We start from the raw sequence: 25,940 nt of genomic DNA on the forward strand, positions 1-25,940 counted from the left end.
GTTTTCCTCTGTTTTTTTGGTTGACCATGAGGCTTGATACCAAAGTATTGTCACCACAAGACCCATTTAGTGAGTTTGGTTTTCATCATCATAACTACATGCCTGCCTAATAAAAGTCAATATGATATCAGTATTTTTGAGAATAATTTGGTTCATTGCTGACCCCGTGCACTTCCTCATTTTACCTTCTCCTTTTATCCCTTTCCAGCTTCAAAATTCATCCTAGAGTTTTTGTTTCCAAGATACTCAGTTATCATCCTTTCTTCATCGTAAAGTGTCAAAGACTCAAAGTCTATTAAAAATTGATCTTGTAATAATCTTGGAAGTGAATAGTCTTGCTCAGAAGCTGCTGTGAAAAATCTTCATAGTGGAAAGCAACAGGCTTTCCTGCCTTTACATATGCCCTAGTATTAGTATTCTTTCTGTGGGAAGAAATAGTACTGTAGGAACAAACCAAGTCTCTCTTACATTGCCATGAATCCATTTTGTGGAGCTTCCATAGAAACAGTAAAGTTTATCTAGAGAGATCTTTAGGAAGAGGACCCAACACTGTATACAATCTAATGAGGCAATAATAAAATGCAACATTAGATGTTCTATAGTATTCTATTAGATGCTCGGTGAGTGCATGAACACGTGAAAATATAACTCATCAATGAAAAGCAGTTTAGTTTGCCATAGAATTTTAATTTAATGTTGAAAAAAAAATCTATACATCTATTGCATACATATTTTTCCCACTCCCAATAGCCATCCATAAGTCAGAAGATCCACATTCAATAAAAACTTACAGTAAAAGGAAGTTACTTGCCTGCTCTGTAAGCCTGGACTTGGTAACATGAGATGTTCTGCATCTAATTTGCACTTTTTAAGTCCATCTCCATAGCAAGCTTGAAGCTCAAAAACAAGCATTCCCAACAGTAAGAAAATTCCTGGTTTTAAGAAGCTAAAAAGATTAAAGTTTGCAAAGATATCTGTAGTAGAAAACATTTTGTTCGTACACCCTTGAACTAGAAGGAGATTTGGCTCTGACCTTTGCATCTCAAGGTATGCCTGTCAGAAGAAAGTATAAATAGGCAAAAGGTCAAAGCAGAAAGAAAAAAGGTGGATGCCAGCTGTTATAAAATGCAGCAAGACTTTTTTTTCATTAGTTTAAAGGAATGCTATCTGTGTACAAAAAAAATAATTACATTTAAAAATGTTATTTCTATCTGGAGATAATAACAATAGCAACAGCATGGTCTGTTGTACTTGAAAGATTTAAATTTTCACTTTGTGTGAGATTAATTTTTATATGTATATAATATTAAAATACGTATAAATATGTATTGGTGTGTATTTATTAAAAATGAACAACAGCACAATATTACACTTTCTAGTTGAATAATACACACTATGCTTTCTAGTTGAATAATACAGAAGGCATTTATCTTTGAACAACTGCATTAGAAAAGTAAAGCGAACTTGCAGAACATTCAGCTATTTGGAATTAAAACTTTCAGTTATTTGTATGAGTGTACATAGAAAGAGTATAGGTAAATTTTGTTTCCTGTGACATGCAAAATTCTGCATACAGCCTAGAATGATTTATTTACAGAACTCCTATACCTATAAAAACTTCCCTCAGTTCCCCAGATATCCTCCATCAGTTTACCTCCTTGTTATTCAATCGAAGGACTGAAAAAAAGTCCAAAAATACAACCAGACTTCCAGACTGTAAAACCATGTACCTACTGAAAGAAAAAGGAGCTGCAGGCGTGTAGTTCATCCTGATAGAGTACCACTGTTTTCTTCCACTCACTGCTCATCCAGCATTAGCTGAGTAGGAAGACTTGAGTGTCAGTGGCATATGGTACCTCACCTGCTTCCAGAACTTAGAGTTGGATGACTGTGGGTGCACAGTGTGCTGCTCTTTCCATTTGATGGTACCTTGCTGCTTAATAATAAACCTAAGAGATTCCTGAAGTTTCTCATAAGTCCCAACTGTCTCCATTTCCAGCAGGATCACCTTTGTATCATTTTGAATGAGGGCATTGTATAAAGCGATGTGTTGATCATATGCAGGTTCTTTACAATTAGTCAGCTGGTGCGTTAGGAGGATGATCAGCCGCCTGCTCTTCTGCATCCTCTTCTCAATTGCACTGGCTGTATCTAGGAAAGTACAAGAAAATGAAGAGACCCCAAAATTTCTTTTATAAACTATTTTGTGTTTAGGCACTTCATTTTCATTGCTTTTTAACCAGAAATAACTTCTGTATCACTTCAGTCTCATACAGTTTATTCATTCGAAAAAGAGCTTAAAAAAAAACCTAAAAAAAACAAAGGAAAAAAAACAAACAGGAAAACAAAACAAAACAAAAAACACCCAAAGCTTTCCTTTCAGATGTTTTCTTTGGTTCAAACATTAATATTTTCACTGCTTTTAAGAACTGTTAGGAAGTTCTAATCCAACAACCTAGGGTCAAGTTCAGTAGATCTGGATTGCATCAAATTTGTGCTTGATCAATAGTCTGCATGTAAGGAATCATGTTCTATCAAGTTTAGTGCTTTACAGACAGATCCTGCAATACTTAACCATGAAAATTAGTCATTTGGAGACTTTTGGGTGGGTGACTTCTAAGAGACTTACTTACCGTCAGAGGGAGTGTTAATTCTCCTGAGCTATAGCATGCTAATTGATACGCTTAACCTGTGCATAGGGTTGGCATCTGCCCTGCAGGGGTGGATCCAGACTTGCAGGGTGTTTATAATTCAGGATGACTGAAGGTGATTTTCTTTCTTTCCCACTGTCGTGTTAGGGAGAGCTGATCAACCACTACGGGGACTGTCATGTTGAAGGTGCTGAACCTTGGAAACTCAAGAGCCAGCATGCTGTGGGAGAAACTTCTGTGCCAGCTTGGAAAGGTCCACATCAAGCCTCCAGGAGCTGCTTTTCTCAATGACCTGATGTGACATCTATGGCAGGAAGACTGCAGATGAATTCCTGTCCAGTGGAATGCTCATCCCACTTAGAAGAGTTTCCTGCAGTCTGTAGAATGAAAGCTGGAGTTGTTTTGGTGGGAGCATGTGATGCTGGGCCAAAATAAAGGAGGTGGGAGCCTAGCTAAGGAAATTCAATGTAACAGTTATTTAACAAAGCCACTGATTTGGAGATGTCATCAGCCCATTCTATACATATCCTCATTTCCTTTGCTGGGGGCTGCCAGCCCGTTGCAATGGTCTCCTCAATCTCAGAGAGGTCCAGCTTTTTCAGCTCCTGGCTCAGGAACCCTTACAATGACTTCTCCATCCTATTTCTTGGCTCTGAGAGTATTCTATGAAAATAATTTGCCTTTCTGTGATGGTCACCAATTCAAACTCCTTTAATGTTGTTCTTCTTTTTCATTAAATTTTCCTGATGTTAGGAGAGTAGATCCTTTGGAAGGTGGTAAGCAGCTACTGTCATATGTTTAGTTCCCACAATAAAAACACTTTTTAAAAAACATCTTTCTCCATTTTGAGGTGCTGACCATTGTGCTCAGGACTGAAAAACCAGGGAGCTGGGGAGGTATTCAGTTCCACATTGGATTTCTGATACCATACTTGTTGCAAGAGGAAAGATGGAGCTGCATGCTGCAAATACTTTAATCCAGGGATTCATTGCATCCTGTTTTGTGAATGTTAGAAGTTTATGTGGGTTCAGAAAGTGACAGAAAACACTGGGAAACAAAAATCTGTAAGCAGCTATTATACACAAAAATTTGAGCATCTGAAGTCCACATACTGCTGGGACAGTGCACTCATGGAATTATAATATAAGCTTGCCCTGTTCTTAAACTCTTTTCCAGTCCTTTGCCCATGGCCACTGCTGAAGATAGGACACTTGGCTACACAGAACGTTGCTCCAGTGCAGTATGATCATTCGTCTGTTATTCATTCACGGTTTTGTGTATTACAGATACAGCAGCTCCATCAGTGTTTGGTTAGATGCCGTCCTGTTTATCACTTGAATCATTCTGTTTAACTTTACTTTTTACTGGAAGAACACAAGTTTCAAATAGCAAAGCTTTGCTTTGGAATGAAGAGTCATAAGCATGTCTTGAAATAATAATTCCATTGTATATCCTCACTGATTTTTTTTTCTGGAAATACATGGAGTTCTACAGTGAAAAATATGATTCATCAAATGCTATGATATGTGTTCAGGAAGGATTACAGTAACTTGAAGTGGCATTTCCTGTTTTACTCTGCTTAGCATATTTTAATTGTAAGGTTTTGAACTTGGAAACCTGGTCATGAAAGGCTCAAGATCGGAAGATAAACAAGAGTGGGGACCCTATGGGTAAAGCCCATCCGCCTGGAAGCAGAGAACTTTTAAGTGCTCCCTGTGGCAGACAGATTCTAAATAGCTTTTCCACCCAAGTGGAAGCATTTTGGGGCATGAAAGTGGACAAGGAAGAGAAAAGCAGAAGGCTGGGAAAGTAGGCAAGAAGACAAAAAGAAGGACAGGAGTCAATGCTCAGGAGATTTTTAGTTTTAATTAAATCAGACCGAACAAGTCAAACAAAAGTTACTCACTGTCCAAGGCTGGCTTGCTGAGTGTTCTGTCTGTGACCCCTGGGTTGCAGGCCTTTGTACAGTGAAAATATCTTTGTTTTCAGCCAATTTCTTAGAGCCTTTGTTAATCCCACAGTCTTCAGCCCAGTTGTATGCTGTGCTCAGTTTTCTTCAGGATTGCTGTCCAAAACCACAGTTTCAGAGCAGTGTCCCATAACAAAATATTGCCCTGTCTCTAATCGCCTGAACAGATGGCATAAATCTTTGGCATTGACAGTTTTGTGAGCTATTGTTAGTTCCTTGTTCTGGATCTGGCTGGGAACAGTCTGTCTCAGCAAGTCTTGCAGCTTTTTTTACATTCTTGTTGCGGTGGGTTTTCTCAAGGCCAGGCAGCACTTTTGCAACTCTCCAAAGGAGAAGGACACCAAAGATCTCAGCCCAGCTCTGGGCAGGTGAATGAGACCTGGCCCAACGCAGATGATGTCAGGAATATGTAACAAAAAATGTGTCAGCTTTGGCTTCATGCCTGCTTACTGACAGGGAGAGAAGATTTGCTCCACAGAATAACCAGAGCACAGAATAACCAGACAAGTCAGCTCTGAACTGAGGCAGGGAGCACCTAGATGACAGCAATCATAAGAGGTAGCGTAGAGGTGTTCATATGGAAATTAGCACAGATTAATTAACATTATTCCATTCTGGAAGACAAGGAAGCAGGAATAAAGAATACCAACTGTCTCCTAAACTAACATTGGGAATTGTGTGAAGTGAAAGTAGGTCGTGTCAGTGAATAGAAGTTGAACTTCCTGTGACGCTAACACCCTCATAACAGGTTGAAAAACCCCGAGTGATAACAGCAAGGTAAATTCTTCAGCTTAGTTTGTGGTTTTTTCTTCTTCCGTGTCTTGTAGACCTACTCACACACAGTTTGGTTGAGGTTTTGCCCAGATAATGGCTATGCAGAGTTACACTACCCAAAGGGCAGGTGTAGATTTAAGAGTCATACTTGGGGTCACATTTCCTGAATGACCCAAGAAGATAATAAACAGCCTGTGCCCCTGTCCTGTAGCTTGATTTTTGTAGAACCAGCAAGTACAGGGTGCCATAGTCTCACCCTGCCTGAAAGAGCAGACACACAGCGGCTGAGGAGTGAGCAGCCAGCTCAAGAACGTAAAGGAACCTCCTATACCCCTAAAAGAAACTAGAACCACAATTTGCTCCACCTTGACAAGTCATTCAGTGCATTATCCAATCTGAAACTTACCTTCTCCAGGATATATGTCTCTCCCATAAATACACAGTTTATATCCACATTTATTTTCTAGAATATCTGGCATGATTTCGTAAACAAAATATTCCACAAAATTAGCTTCATTGGTGTGGCTTCTGGGGTAGATAACATATGCATCGTATATCTTCCCATCTGTAAGGCAAAACAGGAGAAAAGTGTTAACATGAATTAGTGCTGTCTGCTGCAAAAGCTAGAAGAGAAATAAAAATATCAGTCTTTGAAAGACATCTAAGTCAAAGTTCCTGCTAAGGTGAATAATGTATGTCATTGGATGCACGTTTGGAAATTAGAGACTGTGCACATTTGGTGTTTTCCATGCTCAATTGTTATGTCCTGTGTGTTTGTAACTTTGAAGAACCTGACTTTGCATTGTGAAGGCGGTATCCCAAAGTATATAGAGTAAGAATTCAACTGATTGATGGATATTAGCAGCAAATAGAGCTGCAGCTCATAATTTGTTATTTCAGTGATATAACAGGCTGTCATCAGCCTTTGTCATTTAGGACAAGACATTGCACTTAAATTCTTGCACCTTGAAGAAATTACTCATCATTCCCACAGCATATCATACTTCTGAGTGAAAAGCTCCTTTACTCAGGAAGTAGTCTTACAGTCAGTACCAAGTACAAAGTCAAATATTTATTTTTCTCTCTTCTTCATTTCACTCAAATATGTTTTCCGTTATAGCATTTGTTTTCTAATCCCAAATGTTTCATTTCTTTCTTTGCAGTGGAGATGATCATATCCCTTCTTCTTTTGTTGCTATCTGAGGTTCTTGGGTCCTGGTCCAGACCATGCTTGCAATAAAAAAGAAATAGCCATTTCTAGAGTCCGATTTATTTTATCATAAAATATACTTAAATGGAAGCTTCCCTAGCAAGCATAATTCTTACCTCTTTAAAGAGAACATAAGTAACTAGATCAGCTGTAGGTATCTACTGTGCGGACATCTGTGATAGGAGTCAGCTTCAGATTCAAAAAATGTAAATTGAGGTGTCTACATGAAAGCTAGGTGTCTAAACTCCTGCTACAATCAGTGCAAAAGTAGCCATTGCAGTTAGTGAATTCTAGAGTGATTCAGATTACTCTCATGCAAATTCCAGGGACCCAGTTGAGTTGCCTAAACATACACTTCTAGTGCCATTTGAGACTTCCTGGTACTTCAGGTACCTTGCCTGATCTCCATCCCCTACTCTAGAAGTCCGAAACATCTGACAGATTTGTGTTGTGTATTCATTCTTTTGGCCATGCCAAATGACTCTAGATGACCATGTTTAGACCACTGACAAAAGGTGCCAGCACCTGCTTAGCTGAGTTGATTTTATTGATGAGGAGCTGGATTTGGTCACCTAAAAACATATACCACATAATGTCATTAGGCACTGCCTGCCCTTCAGCTGCCACTGCAGAGGGATTCAGGTCTCTCCTAAGGGAGCTCAAGTGGCACCAGCTGCTTATAGCTTGACAACTGAACCCAGCCCCAGGCCTCCAGGTTTCATGTCTATGATGGGAACTTGCATGTGTTCACCTTCATAGCATGAGACTGAATTTAGATGAGCTGAAGTCCACCCCTAAAGTTGGATAGGATGTATTCCCTCCATAAATGTCTTCCACAATATTGGTACCTTTCTTTTTGGCTGGTAAGAACTGTATTGCTCTAACACATGCCTGTGAACATATCAGCCAGATGGCTGGTTCCTTTGTTTCAGAGAGCACATAACAAGTACAGTTAATAGCAATGTAAATTGGATTTTCAGTGTCATTCAATGTTTCACGGCAAATATTTTTGTTAAAAAAATATGAAACCAGGACTGAGTCCCTCTTTTGTGTCATACATCGCTACAGAACCCAAATCATGACACCAGGAAACAAAGGAATGTAGAGCCCTACCAGAGATATGTTTTTCCCCCCTTATCTAGACAACTTCAGAACACATGAGAAAGTGAAGGATCAGGCTCAGGTGTCATATGAGTTAGTAAACAACTACCAAAAAAATTCATTTCCATATGATTTGCCTTTTCCCTTTTTTTAGACTTTCTTGCTCTATTATTACTTACCATCCTTGACCGAGTAGGGCTGAAATATCTCCCGATACAATAGGACGATATCAACTCGGAAGGACTGATAAAGTATAATGGAGCCTGCCACTGCAAATAGCAGAACTAGAGATCCTACGATCAAGAGTACGTTAGGAAGATCCACTGCAAAGAAGAGGAATATATTGTTAGCTGTAGAGAAGTTAACCCATGGTCTCAAGCCTCAGCCTCTCATATTCTTACTTCTATTGCTGCTTTAAGGAGCTCAACAGAGACGACAAAGTTTTTTCCTTCCCCAGCTCTGTGGAACCAACAGAGACCCCTGAACTACAGGCATACTAAGCACTATATAATTAATATTTACTTACGTTGAATCCAGACCTACCTACGCTAAACACCACAGCTGAGGATGATGTTTAAATATTTTGTAACATTGTAAAACTGTTAATAACACAACCATCAATCATTTTCAAGCATTTTGCAAGGCATCCAAGCCTACGCATGACAACCGTAAGTGTCCACAGAAGGACAAGTGGAGGCTTCTGGCATAGTTGCACAAACAGGGCGCAGAGAAACATGTGCAAATAATGAAATCTGCAAGATAAGAGCAAAGTACGCAAAACAAGCAGGAAAACAGAACATGTCCTGGTCACAAAAGTAAAATAAACTATGCTGGAAACAGATGATGTCCTCCCCTGCCTTTTCCTTTGAAGAGGGTCAAGGAACATGAAGTAAGTAATATACAATGAAGTAAATAAGGACAACAACAATGAAGTAAGTAAGGAAAACTGGGAAAGAAAGGAGCGATCCACTTTAGTTCCAGCTTCCCTTGTGGAAGAACTCTTGAATCTGACTGCCTCCACCTCAGAGATGAAGATTTATCAAGGTTAGATTTAGATTATGTATAAGGAAGAAATTTTTTACAATGAGGGTGGTGAAACACTGTCACAGGTTGCCCAGAGAGGTGGTAGATACCCCATCGCCTGAAGTATTCAAGGTCAGGTTGGATGGAGCTGTGAGCAACCTGGTCTAGCTGAAGATGTCCCTGCTCATCGCTGGGGGGTTGGACTAGATGGTCGTTAAAGGTCCCTTCCTACCCAAATTATTCTATGAGTCTGTGATTCTATGAAGTTTGAAATTAAAACATCAAAGGCTTTATATAGGAATTACACAAAGAGGATTCATTATTCCCTTGGAGGGCAGATTAATGGCAATTGTCTCATAGTAGAAACCTCCTCCCAAGCAAATGAGAGAGACCTAAATCTACTCCACTTTGTTTTAACTTGTACACTCAGAGCAGTTCCATGTACATTTTTTTTTTCTGACAACTAAATCCATTAAGAGCTTTCCATTCACAGTCCGTCTTCTTTACCTAATTATTGCTGCCCAGCATGACAACTCCTCATCCTATAGTTGTAATAATATAGCTGCTTTGTGGACTTTTCTGTGATTCAGACCACTGAAATGATTTAGACTGAAAAATATACTCCCAGAGGCATCGTACTGGGTGATGAACTATTACCCCCAAAGAAATGCACATGAAAACATCCAGACTGTGCATCACATCTGCATAAACGGGCCCACCTGTATTTTTATTTTACTATGGTATAGAAAACATAATAATTGCCAGATGCAATGCCCTAGCTTGGAGTATGACTGGAAGCATGTATCTCTTCAGTGTTCCAATGAGATCTGAGGTATGCTGCAAACTCAGAATTATCTTAGCAGAGGAAAGAAATACTCCTTTGAATGTTGGCCACATTTAAATTTAAATACAAGCATTCTATCAGTACTAACATGGAGGTGAGCTCTGGCATCCTCACTGTAAAGACCCTTCACAGCAATTCAACCCATGGAGGGTGACGGTATGTACCGGTAGCAACTTCACCCAGCCAAGTCTCGTGCGTTCAGAGCAGTGATTCAGACGATCAGGGCTTTTCCTCCCCCTGCCTGCAAAACACACACAAGACACATGCGGCTGCAGCAGCAGGCCGTTCACCAGCACTTGAGGAGGTGCGTCTTACAGCAGGCTGAAGAGGCAGTGTCTATTTCCTCTACAGAAGAGGCAGCAAGACAGATTGGAAAACGCTGCAGATTCTATGCAGCCGTCAAGCTGCCAGGTGAAGGCACTCACTGACACCAAGGAGCAATTTCAGAGCTTTTTTTCGGACTTGGCACTAAAGGACCGTAATAAAGTAAAATACTTGGCAGTGAAGAGTCTCATATTGGAATTTAAAGGTTCCCTGGCTTCTCCAGGAGATTTGAATGAGGCAGTGTATTGAGTAGTACTTATGGAGGCAATCTAAAAATAGTAGTGCCTGAGAAATTCCACTGAAAAGCTATATAAATAAAGAATTTACAAGTACATTTTCCCTTTCCTCTAGTAGGATGAGAGGTAAATCGGACATGATTTTCACACTCATCCTGTTTCTTTCTTTGCCATTTAAAGGGAGAAAGAAACATCAGGCACACGATGAAGCCCACCTCACCAGAACTAGGACATCTGGGGAAACTACCTTCCAATAAGATTGAAGCAGGCAAGGAAAGAACTGGTTTCTTTTATAATGAAGTTTGGCCATTTTGTAGTTTTAACAGTGTCATGTGATGCCCATGAAGGGACTTTGTCCTTGTGGACCCCTTCAAATTTTATAATTTGATCCATTTTCCTGGTCTATACACAAACACGCAGAGACAAAAGCAGAAAACCTCTTCCACTACCTGGTGAGGACGACCCAAGGATCAGAGATTGTCATTATTTCTTATTGTTTCATTTGCTGAGAGGGTGCTCACCACAACATTACAAATACTGTTGTAACACATTGAGTAAGTATCTGTAAAACATCTAGAGAAGAAACAGGTTCGAACAACAAATTCTGAAATTACGAACTTAAAAAAATGCTGTTTACATTTGGTTTTGCACTGATTAGACCAAGGCTGGAAAAGAAGCGATGAATTTCCTGTGCTTATACAGCTTGTAAAGCATCAGACAAGAACCACACAGGGGTCTTCCTGGAAGAGCAGGTTCAGTTCCCAGTAAGGCTGACTCAGCCTCTCATTTCTCTGGAATAAATCAGCTATCTCCACCATAATGTGGGCAAGGGCCAGAAGCCATTTTTGGAGGCCCTGAACAGAGGTTGAACAGATCCCGTTGTTCCATTTGACTTTGTTACACCATTTAGCAGCAGAAAGTTCATGAGCAGACTGTCTTCTAATCCTATTTATTTATATCCAAGCGCGATGGGAATACAGAACTATCAGCTTACAGGAAACAATATTGGAGATGCCAGACAAAACAAGTCAGAAAGCAACATCTGAAGAATTTCCTGACAAATTCCAGAAGAACAGCAGGTTTTTGTAACTCCTCTGGCTTCTAAGGTGGATGCGCTACCAGACAGTAAAGGCAGAGAACTGAGTCTGGAATTCCTGTCCACATCTGTCTGCCAAAGATGAGCCAAAAGGTTAGGTTTGGTGTTAAATATCTTTGAAGAAGAACAGAGCTGATGTTCTGGGCTGAACTTTATCTCTGCTCCAAATGACTGGAATTTCTAACATTCCCCAGAGAAGAGAGTTCACGCCAGAAAAATTTGTGGTCCTCTGGGCCTTTTACACTTCCTTGTGAATGAGAATTGAGGAACGCTCAGGGAGAAATAAGATGATGCTTGTGGGTCAGACACATGAAAAGCCACTTCCAGTTATTTAATCATCCCTGAATCAAGTGAGGAGCTAAAAGCCAGTGGCAGCTTATATATTAATAAAAAGGGAAGGATGTGGAAGGCATTCAGACAGACCATGTATTCCCTAGCAGACAGGCTAAAGGGGATGCTGAAGGGACGTTCCTGCCCTGACCCAGCTCTGCTGGTAGGAGGAGTTAAAACTTTCAGTGTTTCTCCAATTATTTGTCATTGCCTCCATCTCAGGAGCTAACAGCTTCCCCCCCACCCCCCCCCCCAGCAGAGCTATTTTTGTGAGCATTGATCCACCGTAGTTATCAATGAACTGAACTGGCATGAACCGTGTAGCCAATTAGTTTTCTTGTTCTTGAGAGGTGACATCTTCCAACGTGAGAGGTACCAAGCAGCTGTGGAGGGCAACTGGGAGCAGTCTGGCAGGGAGAGTCACTGTCTCTTGCCAGGTGTCCAGAACAGCTACATCTACCAAGACTAGCTGCATCTTTGCCAGGAAAGGTGGAAGAAAAGGGAATTAGATATCACAAGTTTCTTAGCCTTACAGTGACTAGAGGCCAACACCACACAACAAGCTATACAGATGATCTCGGAGCACATGAGAGGACATGTCTTGTGGCAGAGAGGGAACGTAAAACATGGGATGATCACCGTCTCTGGAGTTGAAAAGGGAGATGTAGGACTGAAAAAGCTGGAGGAAATGGGGCAGCCTGTATTTTCTGTAAAGAGGTATTATGAGACATGTAGAATGTGTTCAGTGAACAAGTGTCACTGAAGGAGTCAGAAGATACCAAACAGCTTCAGGCAAAGAGGGGAGAGAAAGGATGGGAAATAGTGTGGAAGGATGGGTTCCATATTGACTGGGGGTGATCAAAGTCTAGGCGGGGTGACGGATGAGGAAAAAGTGAAGATCTTCCTCAGCAGGAGAAGAAAACTCCAAATTTAGCAGCAGCAGCAGCTGAAAGACACAGGGACATTAGCACCTCCTAATGAAGGCAAGAACATAGCTGCAGAGACTGTCAAAATTCATAGACAAATACTCATTAAAGTTCTTCTGTTAAAGCAAATAATTTGCCTGATTTCTGTGCCTAACAGATATAGTATGCGTAGTCTAGATACCACCAAAACACACCAAAAGCAGCTGACTGCATTGCATTACTCCTGATAACTGAGGTACTTAGGTCATGTAGATCATTTCTAAACAGCTGATAAGCTTCTCTTTGCAGCATTTATTTCCTATTTAAAATGACAAGTGAAAAGACACTTGGGACAGACATTAGAGACAGATGCTTTTTTCACAATGCAGCACTTTTCTTCACACTCACATATGTGAATACATATATGTGTGCACAGCATGTGTCTTAAACTGGAAAATATACCTTTTTTCCCCGTGAAACGTCAAGCAGTTTTGCAATGACACCCGTTCCTGGCAGTATTAAGGGAGTATTTTTGTATGCCATGGAGACAAAACCAAACAGCTCTCACCACTCTTCACTGTGAAAGAAACTCCTCCTTTCTCATCGCTCCTTTCTGGCAAGTTTTTATTCTTACGTGGATTACAATTGTTATCAAAGCAAATTGCTCGGGTTAATTATAATGATATTGCTAACAGTGAAATGGGGCTTAAAGTACACGATTATGACTCAGAAAAATAGATTTAATTCCTGGTTCCCGTGGAAAATTTCCATACGGTGAGGCAAACCATTCATTCAGCAGGTTTTTGAAGACAGAGACAACTGCTGTAAGACTCAACAGGTACTAACATGGAAGAGCTCTAATGCATTTGCTTACAGCATCTTTTCTTCCTCCTTTAATCTGTCATTTGTGCTGCTAAACACTATCTATCTAGTTCATTACATGCCCCCAAAACTGACTAATTTTAGTAGTAAGTGGCACAACATCTATTCATCTCTTTCTTACTTCCTATCACAGATCTGTGCTACAAATAATGATAAGGTAACTCATACTGAACGCCCTGAAAAGAACAGGAACTTGCATAAAAAGCACATTAACAGGATAGTAGCTAGCAGACACAATTTGTGCTGTGGGAAACACTAAGGAAAAACAACATATTTAAAAAGAAAAAAAAAAGAAAACTGACATTTTTTTCCATTAAAAATAAACAAAGAAACAAAACACACAAAAAAGATAGATTTTTTATTAAAAATTTACAAGATGTGAGGCAAAAGCAAACCCTACAGCATTGTTATTATACTTAGAGACAAGCTGTCATTGTTTTAGCACAAATATTGCTCAGCTGTGTGAGGAGTGAGTGGAGAAAACTAAAGCAGAGCACAACTATTTCTGAATGTAGCTTTGCTTACACCAGCAGTGCTTACTAGCAGAAGCAGGCAACGTGACAATAGCAGCAACAAGGAGGAGGCGAGACATCCACACAAAACAGGCAGCAGCAAAGGAAGGTCACAGTTGAGAGCTTTCATTAGCATTTACTGTCTACAACAGAAATCAGATTTAATGAATCACTTGATGAACACAAAATATAAAATATACCCTTTTCTTCATGTAGTTTGTAATATGGGGCCCATAAAGGACTTGTATTGCCTGAACTAGAGTGAATCGGAACTGTTACTCAGTTTCCTTCCCTCTCAACGCAAGTGCACTCCCACACTCAGATAATTCGGTGCAGAGCTGATGTGTTTCCAGCTTCCTGGGTGATGCTACGCTTCCACACATTTAGTAATATCCAACCAAAACATCTCCTGTCACCTTCCTCTCGGGGGAACTGATGCTGTCCTACTGGATGATGACCCATCCTCTGTTACAGTTCACCTACATCCCTTCTAGTCTAGACTACGGCGAGCAAATAGGTCTGTGCTTTGAAGCCATAATCCTGTAGGAAGTTATGAACACTAAGGAATACTGCAGGACACAGAGCTGTGTACACCCTGTGATCACAATACACTTAATTTTGCTCTTTCCAGCATTCTCACATAGAAAACTAATCACTCTTAAAGACCTTGGGATTTCTTCTCAAGGTCTTTGGTGGTTCAGCATATCTGAAGGGATAAGGAAGGAAGCCATTGACCGCAGCTTCTTTTTGTGCCTTCACAGACACAACAATATTTTCTGCCATAAGAGTCAAACTCAGTGGTGCCGATGACAGTGCTTTCTCAGGGATCTGGCTATCCCTATTAAAAAAAAAAGTTCCCACAGGAGCTAAAGTCCCAGTCCCCACCATTTACTGACCTTGATTTTCCTTCTCTGGCAGAAGTTATTAGAATCATAAACTTAAAAACAAAACCAAGGGAAAGCCTCCGAAGTGTTATTCACACCTTTGTGTGGCACACAGTGAACACAGTGGCGCTCAGAGGCAGAGAAGGTAACGCCAGACATCACAGAAGTTAGTCAAGCCACTTAACGTTCCATCAAAAAACAAGGCACTACAGTGGATGTGGTATGGGAGGGAAGGCAAACCAACTGGTAAACTGGCAGCTGAAATTCTAGCTTTTAAAGTTTGCCTATATTCTGCCATGGTTCTGCAGTAGAAACAACAGTTTGATTCTCAAAAGAAGATGAAACTCTGCTCCTCACAATGCATTGTAGTGCTGATGACCAAAGGAGAGGTCAGTTCCTTGCCCGGCTCTCGTCTGCAGAGGCTCCTCTACAGCCTGAGTATCTTGTAGAGCAGACCGCACTACACCAGTGTGCTTCAAATCCAAGCGCACCACATGCCTTCAAGGCAAGGGGAATTTGTCACCGAGCAGAAATATCCTGGAAATAGGATATTGTTATTACAGGACTGATACACTGTCCTGCTCTGCATACTTAATCCTCTCCCCTCGGTCCCCCCAGGACTTCCACGACCTAATGAAGCCACAAAAATTTTGCCACTGGCTTGAATATGTAGGGAGGAAGCAGGCTGGTGTTCCCTCTTACTAGCAGAAACATTCTTACTAACAGAAACAAAAAATAAAATCACCAACATGTTTCAAACTGAGCGCAAAGTGTAAGAAAACAAAAAGAAAAAATCCTACCCTCACTTTGTGCTTTGAGTCGTAATGTCACCGTGGCCTTTGTGGTTTGCATTTCGTTCAATGCTACGCAGGTGAAATTTGCTTGCAGATCCTCCTTTTTTATTTCAGTAATATGCAAAGTTGTCTCTCTGTAATATTCTTGCTCACGCCCTTCAAAACTAATAGAGAGAGAAAGAGCTGGTACCGTTGGCTTTAATAGCTAGGCACGGTTTGCATAGAAGAAAGATTATTCTGTGTTATATGTACTTACAAACTAGTTTTTTCATGAAATCTTGAAAAATCTAAGTATTTCACCCGGATGTTATCCACATCCCATGTGACAGCAGCCATTGGCGGTTTCTTAATCCCCAGGCGGGCCTGACATTTCAGAGACCAAGCAACACCTAATCAAAACACAAAGGTAAACATTCCTTCATAAAAAGCAAGTATAATTTAATTTTCCTCATAACACCTTTTTCTACAAATCTTCATACCACCTGTGAGTTTTGTCTTAACAATTTTGACGTATTTCTCTGCTGAGAAAATGATCCATAGAAAAGACTTGAAAAGAAACAGTAAAAGGAGATTGTAACAAATGATCTAATACGACACCAAGAATAATTCCTAAATGGAATTATTTATATTTGCTATGATGAAGGCAACGGAGACGTTACTTGTGATGCTTAACCCACGTAATCAACCATCAAGGAACATGGAAAGTAAATGCTGGTTTACACACAAATAAACATGCAAATAACAAAAAGTAATTTAGTATATATTATTTTGCGCAAGTCTTGAGTACAGAGTCTTATCTTGGATTTTATTCAAGCTGGACAAAAGTAAAGTGAACCAGTCCAAACAAAACTAAAACAGGAAATTACTTATTAAGTATTTGTCATTAGGAAATATTTATTCCAAAGTAAGAGTCGCTGTTGCAGTGGAAAAAGGTATAATTAAAACACTTTAAATTATTTCCATGTAAATCGGCATGTAAGCAGGGCTTAGAGAAGATTAACAAATCATAGGACTTACATCCTGCATTAATATTAAGGAGAAATACCTTCAGTTTTGCAAATAGGAAACAATAGATCCAGTAAAGAAAAGGGATTTTAAATGTAAAGTACATTTGCCCCTTGTAAGCAGTGCCAGATTATTCATTGTCCCAGAGGGGTGAACAGAGTCCACAGAGCACTAGAGACTAACCATCTTATTAGAGAAAGGTGTTCCTGGAGCACAGATTGGCTATTTTGAGTGACAGAGCAACTGGGGGAAAGATAAAAAAAAGAATGGGAATGCAAGTCAACATGTCAGCTCCCAAAGTATTTGGCATCTCAGACAGCGTCCCCAGGCCCTGCAGTGCCTGCTACCACAGCAGTGTTGCTGTAGGACAGAAACAGTGGAGAGGTAATTGTGATCCCTTCTCCCAGCGGCTCAGATTCACCCCACCTGCCCTGGGAAACAAGTATCCTGGGCTACCTATTTATGTTTCTGATGGGCTCAGTTACTTTCTGGAGAGGTCCACCTCTCTCCATTGACTATGCAAAAGCCCTAGATGGCTCTCACTCCTGCCACAAGGAACCTGCTCTGATGCTGCAAGTTACGCAGGGTGAACCTGAACCACTGAGAACACCTATGGTCCTAAATGAAAGGGAGCCAGGGAGCAAGCTCTGCATCGCGGGCTCTTCAACTGCTATTTCTAAGTTCATTCCTTGGTCCTGTCTTTCAGCCCTCTTGGTATCTTCCATCCAGAGAGGTCCGATCAATGCTAGCCAATATGGACATGAGCCAGGCAGTCCTCCATGGCCTTAGGGCCAGCAACCAGTCCCTTGCTTTCCTTCATTCATCAAGAGAGCCACAGCCACTGTCTCCAGACTGGAACCACAAGGAACAAGGAGTAACTCTAGTTGCAAGAACAGTCCATCCTTCTCTCTTATGGGTTTAAAGGGATTTATCTACAGCCCTCTTTGAAGTGGATGGAAGCTGTCACCCCTTCAGTTGAAATGTAATCATTGACCATGTGAGTAATCCTCGTCTATCCCAGTAAGGGTAGAATTTTTAAATCCCCTTAAATTGCTGCTTAATACCTAAATAACCCATCAGTTATATCTAACTTCACATCACTGTGCCTGGGGTAAATTAAATCTGGTAAACACTACGGCGCAAAAATATAATGAAGAATTACATCTTAAAATCTTCGTGAAGATCGCTGTGTTCACTGGGTCATCGCAAAATGTTAGTTTAAAAACAGTTTATAGTCTGTACTTACCAAGCTCCACTTCTATTACATCTTTATCTTTTGGAAATAAAATTTGAGGAGGTAGAGGTGAGTGTTTTGCTTTAGAAATTAAGAAGGGAAAGAAAGCACATATTAGAAAGTTTTGAAAAAGCATTTTGTAAGATAATTATTACAATCTGTACAGTTAATATTTTAAGATCCCAAAGCAGAATTGCAAACTAACACTACAACAGTGTTTCACATGTCTGTTGAGACCATCTGATCTTATTCCTATGACCAAATATTCCTGGGGATTCTGTGCATGTTAATAGTTTCAGTATTTTCTCCCCATTTATTTAATTTTCATTTTGTACATAAAGAGCAAGGAAAATTTTTGGCTTCTCAAGTGGAAAAAAAAAAAAAGCAAATGCAGTTATAGGTTTGTGTTTTTTCTCAGTTGCTTATTCTATTTCTAAAAAGAGATAAAGAAATTCCTTCAGACGTTGGAGAAATTACTCATGTCCATTAAATGAAATAGTGAACATGTATTTTCATGCGGTATCTGAACTGGGGACCCTCTAGCCCCCAGCTGCCTGCCTGTGTTCCCCTCTGTCGCCCCCATCTCTGCATCCTGACAGCCGAGAACATCTGGTTCCCAGGCCCCTCTTTCTGCTCTCTGCGCACCACTGCTGCACACAACTGCTTCCCATTACACCAGTCGGCCATGACATTGAGCATCCCTTATTGTTACCTTTTAGAAGGAATACTGCTTTTCCTTTGACATATTTATTTTCCGTCCCCACTAATAATTGTTATGGACAGGTCCAAACTACCTCCAGCCACTTGACTTGAATTAGGTATTTAAAACCTTTCAGAGTTTTTTCCCTTGGTGCATTTTTCTTCTTTTCTTGCTCTTTATACTGTCTTATATTTCCCACTCTCAAAACATTGCTTGCTACCTTTTCCCTCATTAAGCTTTTTGATCTCAAGGCAACTCTACGAAACCCCTAAAAAATCTGCAGGCACTCATTTAACACCCTGCTTACCAGGCCACCAGAAAAACAAATCTCTTTACCCGTCCTAACTCTTTCTCATTTTCATTAGCTGGATCCAGTAAAAAAGAAGTCAGGAGAAAGTCAGTAACTTCCTAGCTAGCTGACTATGGTAAGTTCTTAGCCTCCAGCATTCAGAGGCAGGGTCAGTGTGGATTTGCAAGGCAACAGGAATGTACATCATAAGCCAATATTATCAAAACATAACAGCTCCACTCATCAGGATACTAATTTTAAGGTCTGATAAAACCTCAAACAATTTGTCATTAAGTACTTTGAATTTAGTAAAAATTGGGCTCAGATTTCACTTGTTATGTTGCAATCACTTCTTTCTGCCATGATTTCAAAAGAAAGTCAGACTAACATCGAATTGAAGTAATTTGCCTGGATGTAACGCAGGCTTTTGCAAATTTGGATATCTTTGTGCCAAATAAACCCCAGCAATTTTCATTGTAGCACAGACATGCCAATATTCCTGACCCAGTTCGGGAAGTTATGGTGAAAGTACATTCAAGCAAAAATTATTAGGCAGAGAAGTATCATGTAGACCAACAGGGTATTACAAGGAAGATGGGGAGGAATGGCACCACACCTCATATGCTACTGGCTTACTAGGTCTCGGCTCAAATCTATCTCCTGTCCAGCTCAGAATAATCAGAACAAACTCCACTACGGAGACCTGGGCACAGCAGCAAAAGCTAGAATCAAGGCTCCTACACCCCAAATCTGCATTCTGGCCACAAAGCTGGGTCCCTTCCCACAGCAAAAAGATCTGATGTCAGTCTGCAAATTAACGTTATCTATTTTGGGACAAAAAACAAAAACAAACAAACAAAAAAAAACCCAAACCCAAGCCCTCCCTGTCCCCAAACCCACAACAGCCCTTCTGACTTTTTTTCTACTGATCTAACTGCAGAACTGAAGACACATTTTGAAGTCTTGGAAGTTGATACAATCTGAACTGCTCGCTGCTGCGTGCTCTTCCCCTGACCACCACCCAAATACAAAGCCTCCCTGAGGAGATTGTATCCTAGAGGCGCCCCAAAGTCCACACGTCTCAGCCATTGTGGCTGAGTTCACAATAACAAAGACACAGTAATCACTGACCTCCACTCATTTTCTGTCTATATATATATTCTGGCATTTTGCCTCATTCAAGACAAATCTAAAAGTTTTTTAAGACCTACTATCAAATTAATGCTAGATAATCAAGAGGGACCAGAAGGCATTCCATTGCAGGCCATCAATGCATCAGTGATCCATTGACCATAACAAATTCCTCTCCCCTTGAACAAACAGAAAGTCAAGCTTTGTGGCATCCCACTAAGGAGACCCTTAATTTCAGAAATAAGTACTACCAGACAGCTCTACCAACCACAGTATGTAACCAGAGTCATCAGAGACTTTTAACAAAAAAGCTGAAAGTGACCATGTCTGAATTTACCCACCTGCCCTTGCTCCATTTGGATCCCCATCCACAAAATTCACCTAAAAAAGCTGATCTAAAGTTTCATTAAGAAGATAAAACAAACCAACAGAAACTCTTGTTCTCTGTAATGTGCAAAAGCATCTTCTTTTGCTTTGAGTAGACATCAGTCCTTACCCTCACTTATGAAAATCCTTGTTGCTGATACATTAAACACATTCCCTTTATGAGTGTAGATAAATTGACAAGTATAATAACCATCATCCTCCTTTCCTGGGTTTTTAATAAAAACGTATTTTTCTTCCTTGAGGTATCTCTCTCCCTGAAGAGGTTTGCAGTCCTGGAAAAGAAAACTAACCTTATTTGGCTGCAAATATCTTCTCAAGGTAATCTGATATACAAGTGGCACTATCAGGGTTCTCTTTACCTTATACCACTGGATGATAGTAGCATTCTTATAATTGTCAATTGTAGGACAAACAATTCTTCCTCTTCCAGTGTCATTTGGGTAACGAATCTGACTTGGGAAACATAGTCCTTGCTTGTATGGATGCACCTGCACACTCACGTTGAACAACTTTGTGCGATTATTTGAACTTTAAAAGTGGGAAAAAAGGTACATCAATGATAGTATTTTTATATGGAATATACTAAATACTTGTAACAAATGTGAGTTTTCGTTTTTATAAACATATGGATGGCTATTGTTGTTCAGTCACAGATTGATTTTTGATGACCTGTCATAAGAAGCGCAATTTCAGAATGAAAAGTTAAATGAATTTGTGTATACCATGAAAAAAAGGCATCATTTCCACAGATAATAATTAGATTGTATTATAAAACATGGCGGGGGCATGGGGGGCATAAGCAGTCTTATGCTTTTCACTTTTCAATGTTGCACTTACAAATGTATAACACAAGTGTAGTTTCCAGAATCCTCCCTAGAAGTTGGCAGAAACCAAAGAAATCTATTTAAGGAAAATATTCGTGATCCCGTTTCTTCTGGAGGAATTATTTTGTTAGTATCCATGTGATACCAGGTCACTTTCACAGATGAACTCCATCGGGGACATTTTATAACTAAAGCCTCACTTTCCATTGCATCAACTGCAAATGAACAAAAGATAAAAATACCAGATTAATCAAACCTTAGCCCCACTGAGACAGAGCTGAACTTAGCATTCCTGGATCAATAGCCAGCCATGTGCCTCTAATTACCTTCCTTGAGTTTTCAGAGATTATATATAGCAAACTTATGCCCACTGGATAAAGAAAGACATTTTTACCTTGAGTTATTGAGTCATTTGTTTGCAAAAATAGTAATTAATGTGTGGGACAGAAGGAAAAAAAACCCCAACCCTAGATTCAAACCAGAAATACACTAAAAAATATGTTGTTTTAATTGAAAAACAGTGATTGCTTGAAATGAACTTCTTAACACAAATCTTTGCTTAAAAACCTGGTTTTATTCAAAACAGGAATTTAAACACAGACAGAAAAGCACTGGCTTTAATGCTGTACTATGAAGTTAGCTTTCCTTACTTCAGTATAAATAATATTTATCAACAGAAAAGAGTTTTTGCTCTGTCTTTTTAATACATAAAAAGGAAATCAAGAATTTTTTTCTTTCACTGAAGAAAAAACTAGAAGAAGGAGGAAGCCTGCAGATAAGATCATCAAAAAAACCCAAAAAAGACAAAAGCCAGAAGAGCTTCTCTCCATAGTTCACAGAAATGTGAAAAAAGTGAATGAAATGTAACAGACTGAAAGAAGAATCTGATGGGAAGGTGAATAGATGCCAGAAAGGAATAAGAGACAAATAAGAAGCATAGGAAGAAACCCACACACGCTCACACAAAAGAAAAAAGAGGAAGGAGTTGGCAGTAAGGCACTAATTTATTTTTTTTTCAAATGAGTATATTTCTACTCTTGAATACTGAAACTGGTCCAGAGAAACTTGAATCAAACAATTATGACAGATATTTAAGTGCCCAGGCACCTGAATAGTGAATTGGCTGCTGAAAACAGAAATGCTAATCTGAAAGTTAAATTGCATTTTGGAGAAGAGAAAGATGAGAAAATAAGCCAGGAGGGAGACTGCACAGAGATGGAGATTGGCAAAGGAGTTATAGTAGGTAAGGGAACATGAAAATGAGAGTAGGTAACCAAATAGCTAAACAAAGTAGAGAACCTCTATCAAAAATCACACTTTGTGGGAGTATTGCCACTGCCTGGCTTTAGACACGTAGGTGCACAAATCAGGTGGTGAGTCTCTCTACATGGTGAACACTTGGCTTCTGCTATGCTTCTTTCTAAAGAAGCGGACCTTCTCTACTGACATTACTTGTCTCCTCGCTTACTAATTCAGGCACCTAAGTTAGCCACATCAGGTATGAGTAACCCCAGGCCCACCATTTTAACAGCATTCCTACCCATGAGCCTTGCAAGTATAGTGGGATGTATGAGGGGTGTCCGGAAAGCGGGCATTGCCCCACCGAAGGAAGAGTATATTGGAAATACAGCTTTCTTCCAGGAAAAAGAGGAGGAGAGGGAACACATAGAAAATAAGAGGCCTCATCTAAACTCAATGACATCAGTGAAAATTATCTTGGCAATTTCTTCAGCAGAATTTGGCCTCTTAATTAATCTAATGTGTTTGAAAATGTGTTGTAAAATTGAGAATATGGAGAAATATTTAGAGATCATATCTTATAATGTTTTTCAGACAGCTCAGCTGGAGACTAGAACTACATGAGTGCTATGTAATGGTGCGTCACCGGTCAGCACTGGCCAGCATTATATAGCTGAGTCAACAGACCTGACCCGTCAGAAAGAGCTTACTGTCTTGAACATCCCCCATAGGCAGGTAAGTGTTATTGTTACATTGCACTTGTGTATTACCACCTCAAAACCAGGACATTAACAAGCATTTTTAGAGAGCAAAGCGCCCAGTTACGTCCCTGGTTCAGCAAGGTGCATACACGTGTGCCCTGTTCAGGGCAACTTAATCGTGCTCTTGGAGACTGGCCTGGAACACCGGCTACTCCCAAATCCTTTCAAAAAGACCCTTTTCTTTCTGCTTGCAGAGATGCCAAGGAGCAGAAGTAGAACCTAGGCTTAACGTCACAGAAATGGACAGTACTCGGTGCATTTTAATATACAGAGAAAACACATAAAGCTAGATTTGCAACGGTGATTTTTGGCTTGAGGAAAACTAGCTAATTTTAGGTGTTAAAAAAATTGACAATTTGGGAACAGCCTACACGTTCCTACAGAATAAACCTCATCAGAAAGTATTTTTAAAATGAAACTTACATGTTTCGGCTGTCATGGAAACTGAGAGGAAGGCAGATAGGAAGATCAGATGTACACATCCCATCATACTTCTAAACCAAAAAGAAAAACATTGATATCTCAGAATATACTCTGGCTGTACCAGTTATGCTACTGCCATGGCACTGATGTACATCTGCTAACAGATAATGGTATCGTGCAATGATAAACTGCATCATGCGAGCTGCTCTGTACAGAGTGTGTGTGTAGCAGTGGTTTTACAGCTTTGAGATGATCCTCTTTGCTCTATAATCAGTGCAATAGTTGATGTTCCGTTGAAACTACTGTTATGACTTAGTTTAATGGGGGCGGGGGAATTACCCTGCCACGGTGGGCCTCAGGCAGAGGCCTCTTCTTGCTTAGTTGCTTTTTTTTTTTTTTTAAGGAAGCCAAATGTACATTGGCTTTCCCTTCATAGTCCAATGCAGAAAAAATTATACCTCAATTTAGAAAAGGATAGGTCCTGGATTTGACAATATATACCCTGGCTTTGAATTAAGCTTACATCCAATCAACTGCTTAGGTACATAACACCTTTTTGGCTTTCTACAGAGGTGGAGGTATCTTCAGTGAGTGCTTCTCTAGGAAAGCATTTAACAGTAAGAACAAAACCAGGTGAGCGTCATCAGCAATGCTAACCTGAAGGGGAACTGAAGAAATTGACTGGAAAGGAACATATATTATATTCAAGTAACAGCAGTAGGGCAGATCCCATGCCTTACTGATGTTTTCATTTGTGTCTAATTGATATGCACCTGTAATTCACAAGTTGCCATGCGGCCCAGGCACCCTCCAGCAATCCCCTTTATTAAAGAAACTGGTTATTTGTCTGTGGATACTAAATTGACCTAATCTCAGGATAACTCAGGAGACAGCAGACACGCAATCCAGCTATACTACGCAGCTGTTAGCATTCTACTTACCATTAATAAAGCCTTCGCTTGAATGCTGTCCTTCACTGCAGATCACAGAGCGGTGGGTTCTACCGTCATGCGTGAGGAAGAAGCGGTCCCAGGGTGCTACAGATGGCAGATACGTTTTCAAGAGAAATCACATTAGAAACAAGTTATAATTTATCTTGCAGATAGTAAGCACAAGAGAAGTAGTGAAAAATAGGCAAGAAATGTACAGGCAGAGTAAGTACGGTCGTCACACTTACGGCAAGGAATTTTTATTTCAGTGCCAAGGATTTCCAGACTAAACAAACATTGACAGACCTTATCAAGACCTACATTTTTGCCAAGTCTGAAATTCAGAACAAACTAGATTTTGAGCTTTCAGAAATGTCATTTGCTTTTTATTGGCATGGAAAGTTTCTTCTTTTAGAGGGTTTAATAACATCCAGAGGCTTATTCTTAAAACTTTAAAAAATAATAACAGAACTTAGTGTTGGAAGAGAAAAGCGTGCGAATTTAAGTGTAGATATTTTGCAGTGATACTCACAAATCACAGAAAAGATGAGGTTTAGACTGAAAAAGCAGCATCCCAGCTTTAATGTCATGGCAAGGCTGATGTCGTGCTTTTTATGGGAAGCAAGTAACCAGCCAGGAGCTCCTAGAAGCATTGTGCATCAGCAATGCTCACTTTCATTAGAGCTGGAGAAAAACACCACATACAAGCACATGCAGTCTATTGACTTCTTTAATTTTAAGGAAAACTTAGGCCAGGTTAATAGATTTTTAGGAGGTACTTTTCAACACAACAAACATCAGGAGTTATGCCCTGGAAGGAATGAATGAGCTGGCCCAGAAGAGGGTTCAGGAGTGACCTGGGACAGGATAGGCCCTCTGGGAAGAAAGATACAGAGCAAAACAGCACACAACAAATATTCACAGCTTCAACACAGCAAAGCATTTTTCTTTGTTCATCCTTTAAAGCAGAAGGCTTGCTCCTAGAACTTATTTCTGGGACTCCCAGGAAGCACACTAGATCAGCAGGTGGGAACGGGGAGCTGAGTTTCACATAGCAGGATTATTAGAGGCCTGGATCCAGCTCAGGACCTAAACAGGTCCTGTATTTGCCAGCAACTTGCTTGACTTCATTCACCAGCTAAGATCTACTTTGATCGCAGTTGAAAAATGATATGGGGTCGTGGCTCCTTGACTTAGTTTCACTGAGCCTTGTTACGATATAGATCTGCTCTCAAACACCTCTTCATTCTCTGCAGTAATTTCCACTGTAGTTAACTATCTTTCACTACCTGTTACTGTACCTAATCTTATTGATCCAAATCAGCTTTGGTTACCCTATGTCTCACTTGTTTGTTCTCACAGAAATTACTTTTTTCACTTGCAGCTCACAAGAGCCATTACTGATCATTCCCAATAATTCATCATCTCCAGTTACTTGTGACTTTGCTATTTAGCATTGGCTTGTGCAGAGGAGACCTTTTCT

The 25,940-nt window shown here is 40.1% G+C and overlaps 1 protein-coding gene across 2 annotated transcripts in view; it reads right to left on the bottom strand.

Moving 5' to 3' along the window:
* Nucleotides 1-684: 684 nt before the first annotated feature.
* IL1RL1 (interleukin 1 receptor like 1) overlaps nt 685-25,940 on the bottom strand; it is a 56,605-nt gene continuing 31,349 nt past the window's right edge. For both annotated transcript variants that reach the window (XM_063339199.1, XM_063339195.1), the window contains 11 exons: nt 24,470-24,565; nt 23,529-23,599; nt 21,119-21,320; nt 20,641-20,809; nt 20,391-20,553; nt 17,787-17,855; nt 15,792-15,924; nt 15,542-15,699; nt 7,885-8,028; nt 5,801-5,959; nt 685-2,151 (listed from right to left, as the gene is read on the bottom strand). In XM_063339199.1, the coding sequence (XP_063195269.1) occupies nt 1,805-2,151; nt 5,801-5,959; nt 7,885-8,028; nt 15,542-15,699; nt 15,792-15,924; nt 17,787-17,855; nt 20,391-20,553; nt 20,641-20,809; nt 21,119-21,320; nt 23,529-23,595 (1,611 nt within the window). In that variant the 5' untranslated portion in view covers nt 23,596-23,599; nt 24,470-24,565 and the 3' untranslated portion in view covers nt 685-1,804. The remainder of the gene's footprint in view (nt 2,152-5,800; nt 5,960-7,884; nt 8,029-15,541; nt 15,700-15,791; nt 15,925-17,786; nt 17,856-20,390; nt 20,554-20,640; nt 20,810-21,118; nt 21,321-23,528; nt 23,600-24,469; nt 24,566-25,940) is intronic.

This window comes from Chroicocephalus ridibundus, chromosome 1, assembly GCF_963924245.1.
Source record: "Chroicocephalus ridibundus chromosome 1, bChrRid1.1, whole genome shotgun sequence".
Taxonomy (NCBI): Eukaryota; Metazoa; Chordata; class Aves; order Charadriiformes; family Laridae; genus Chroicocephalus; species Chroicocephalus ridibundus.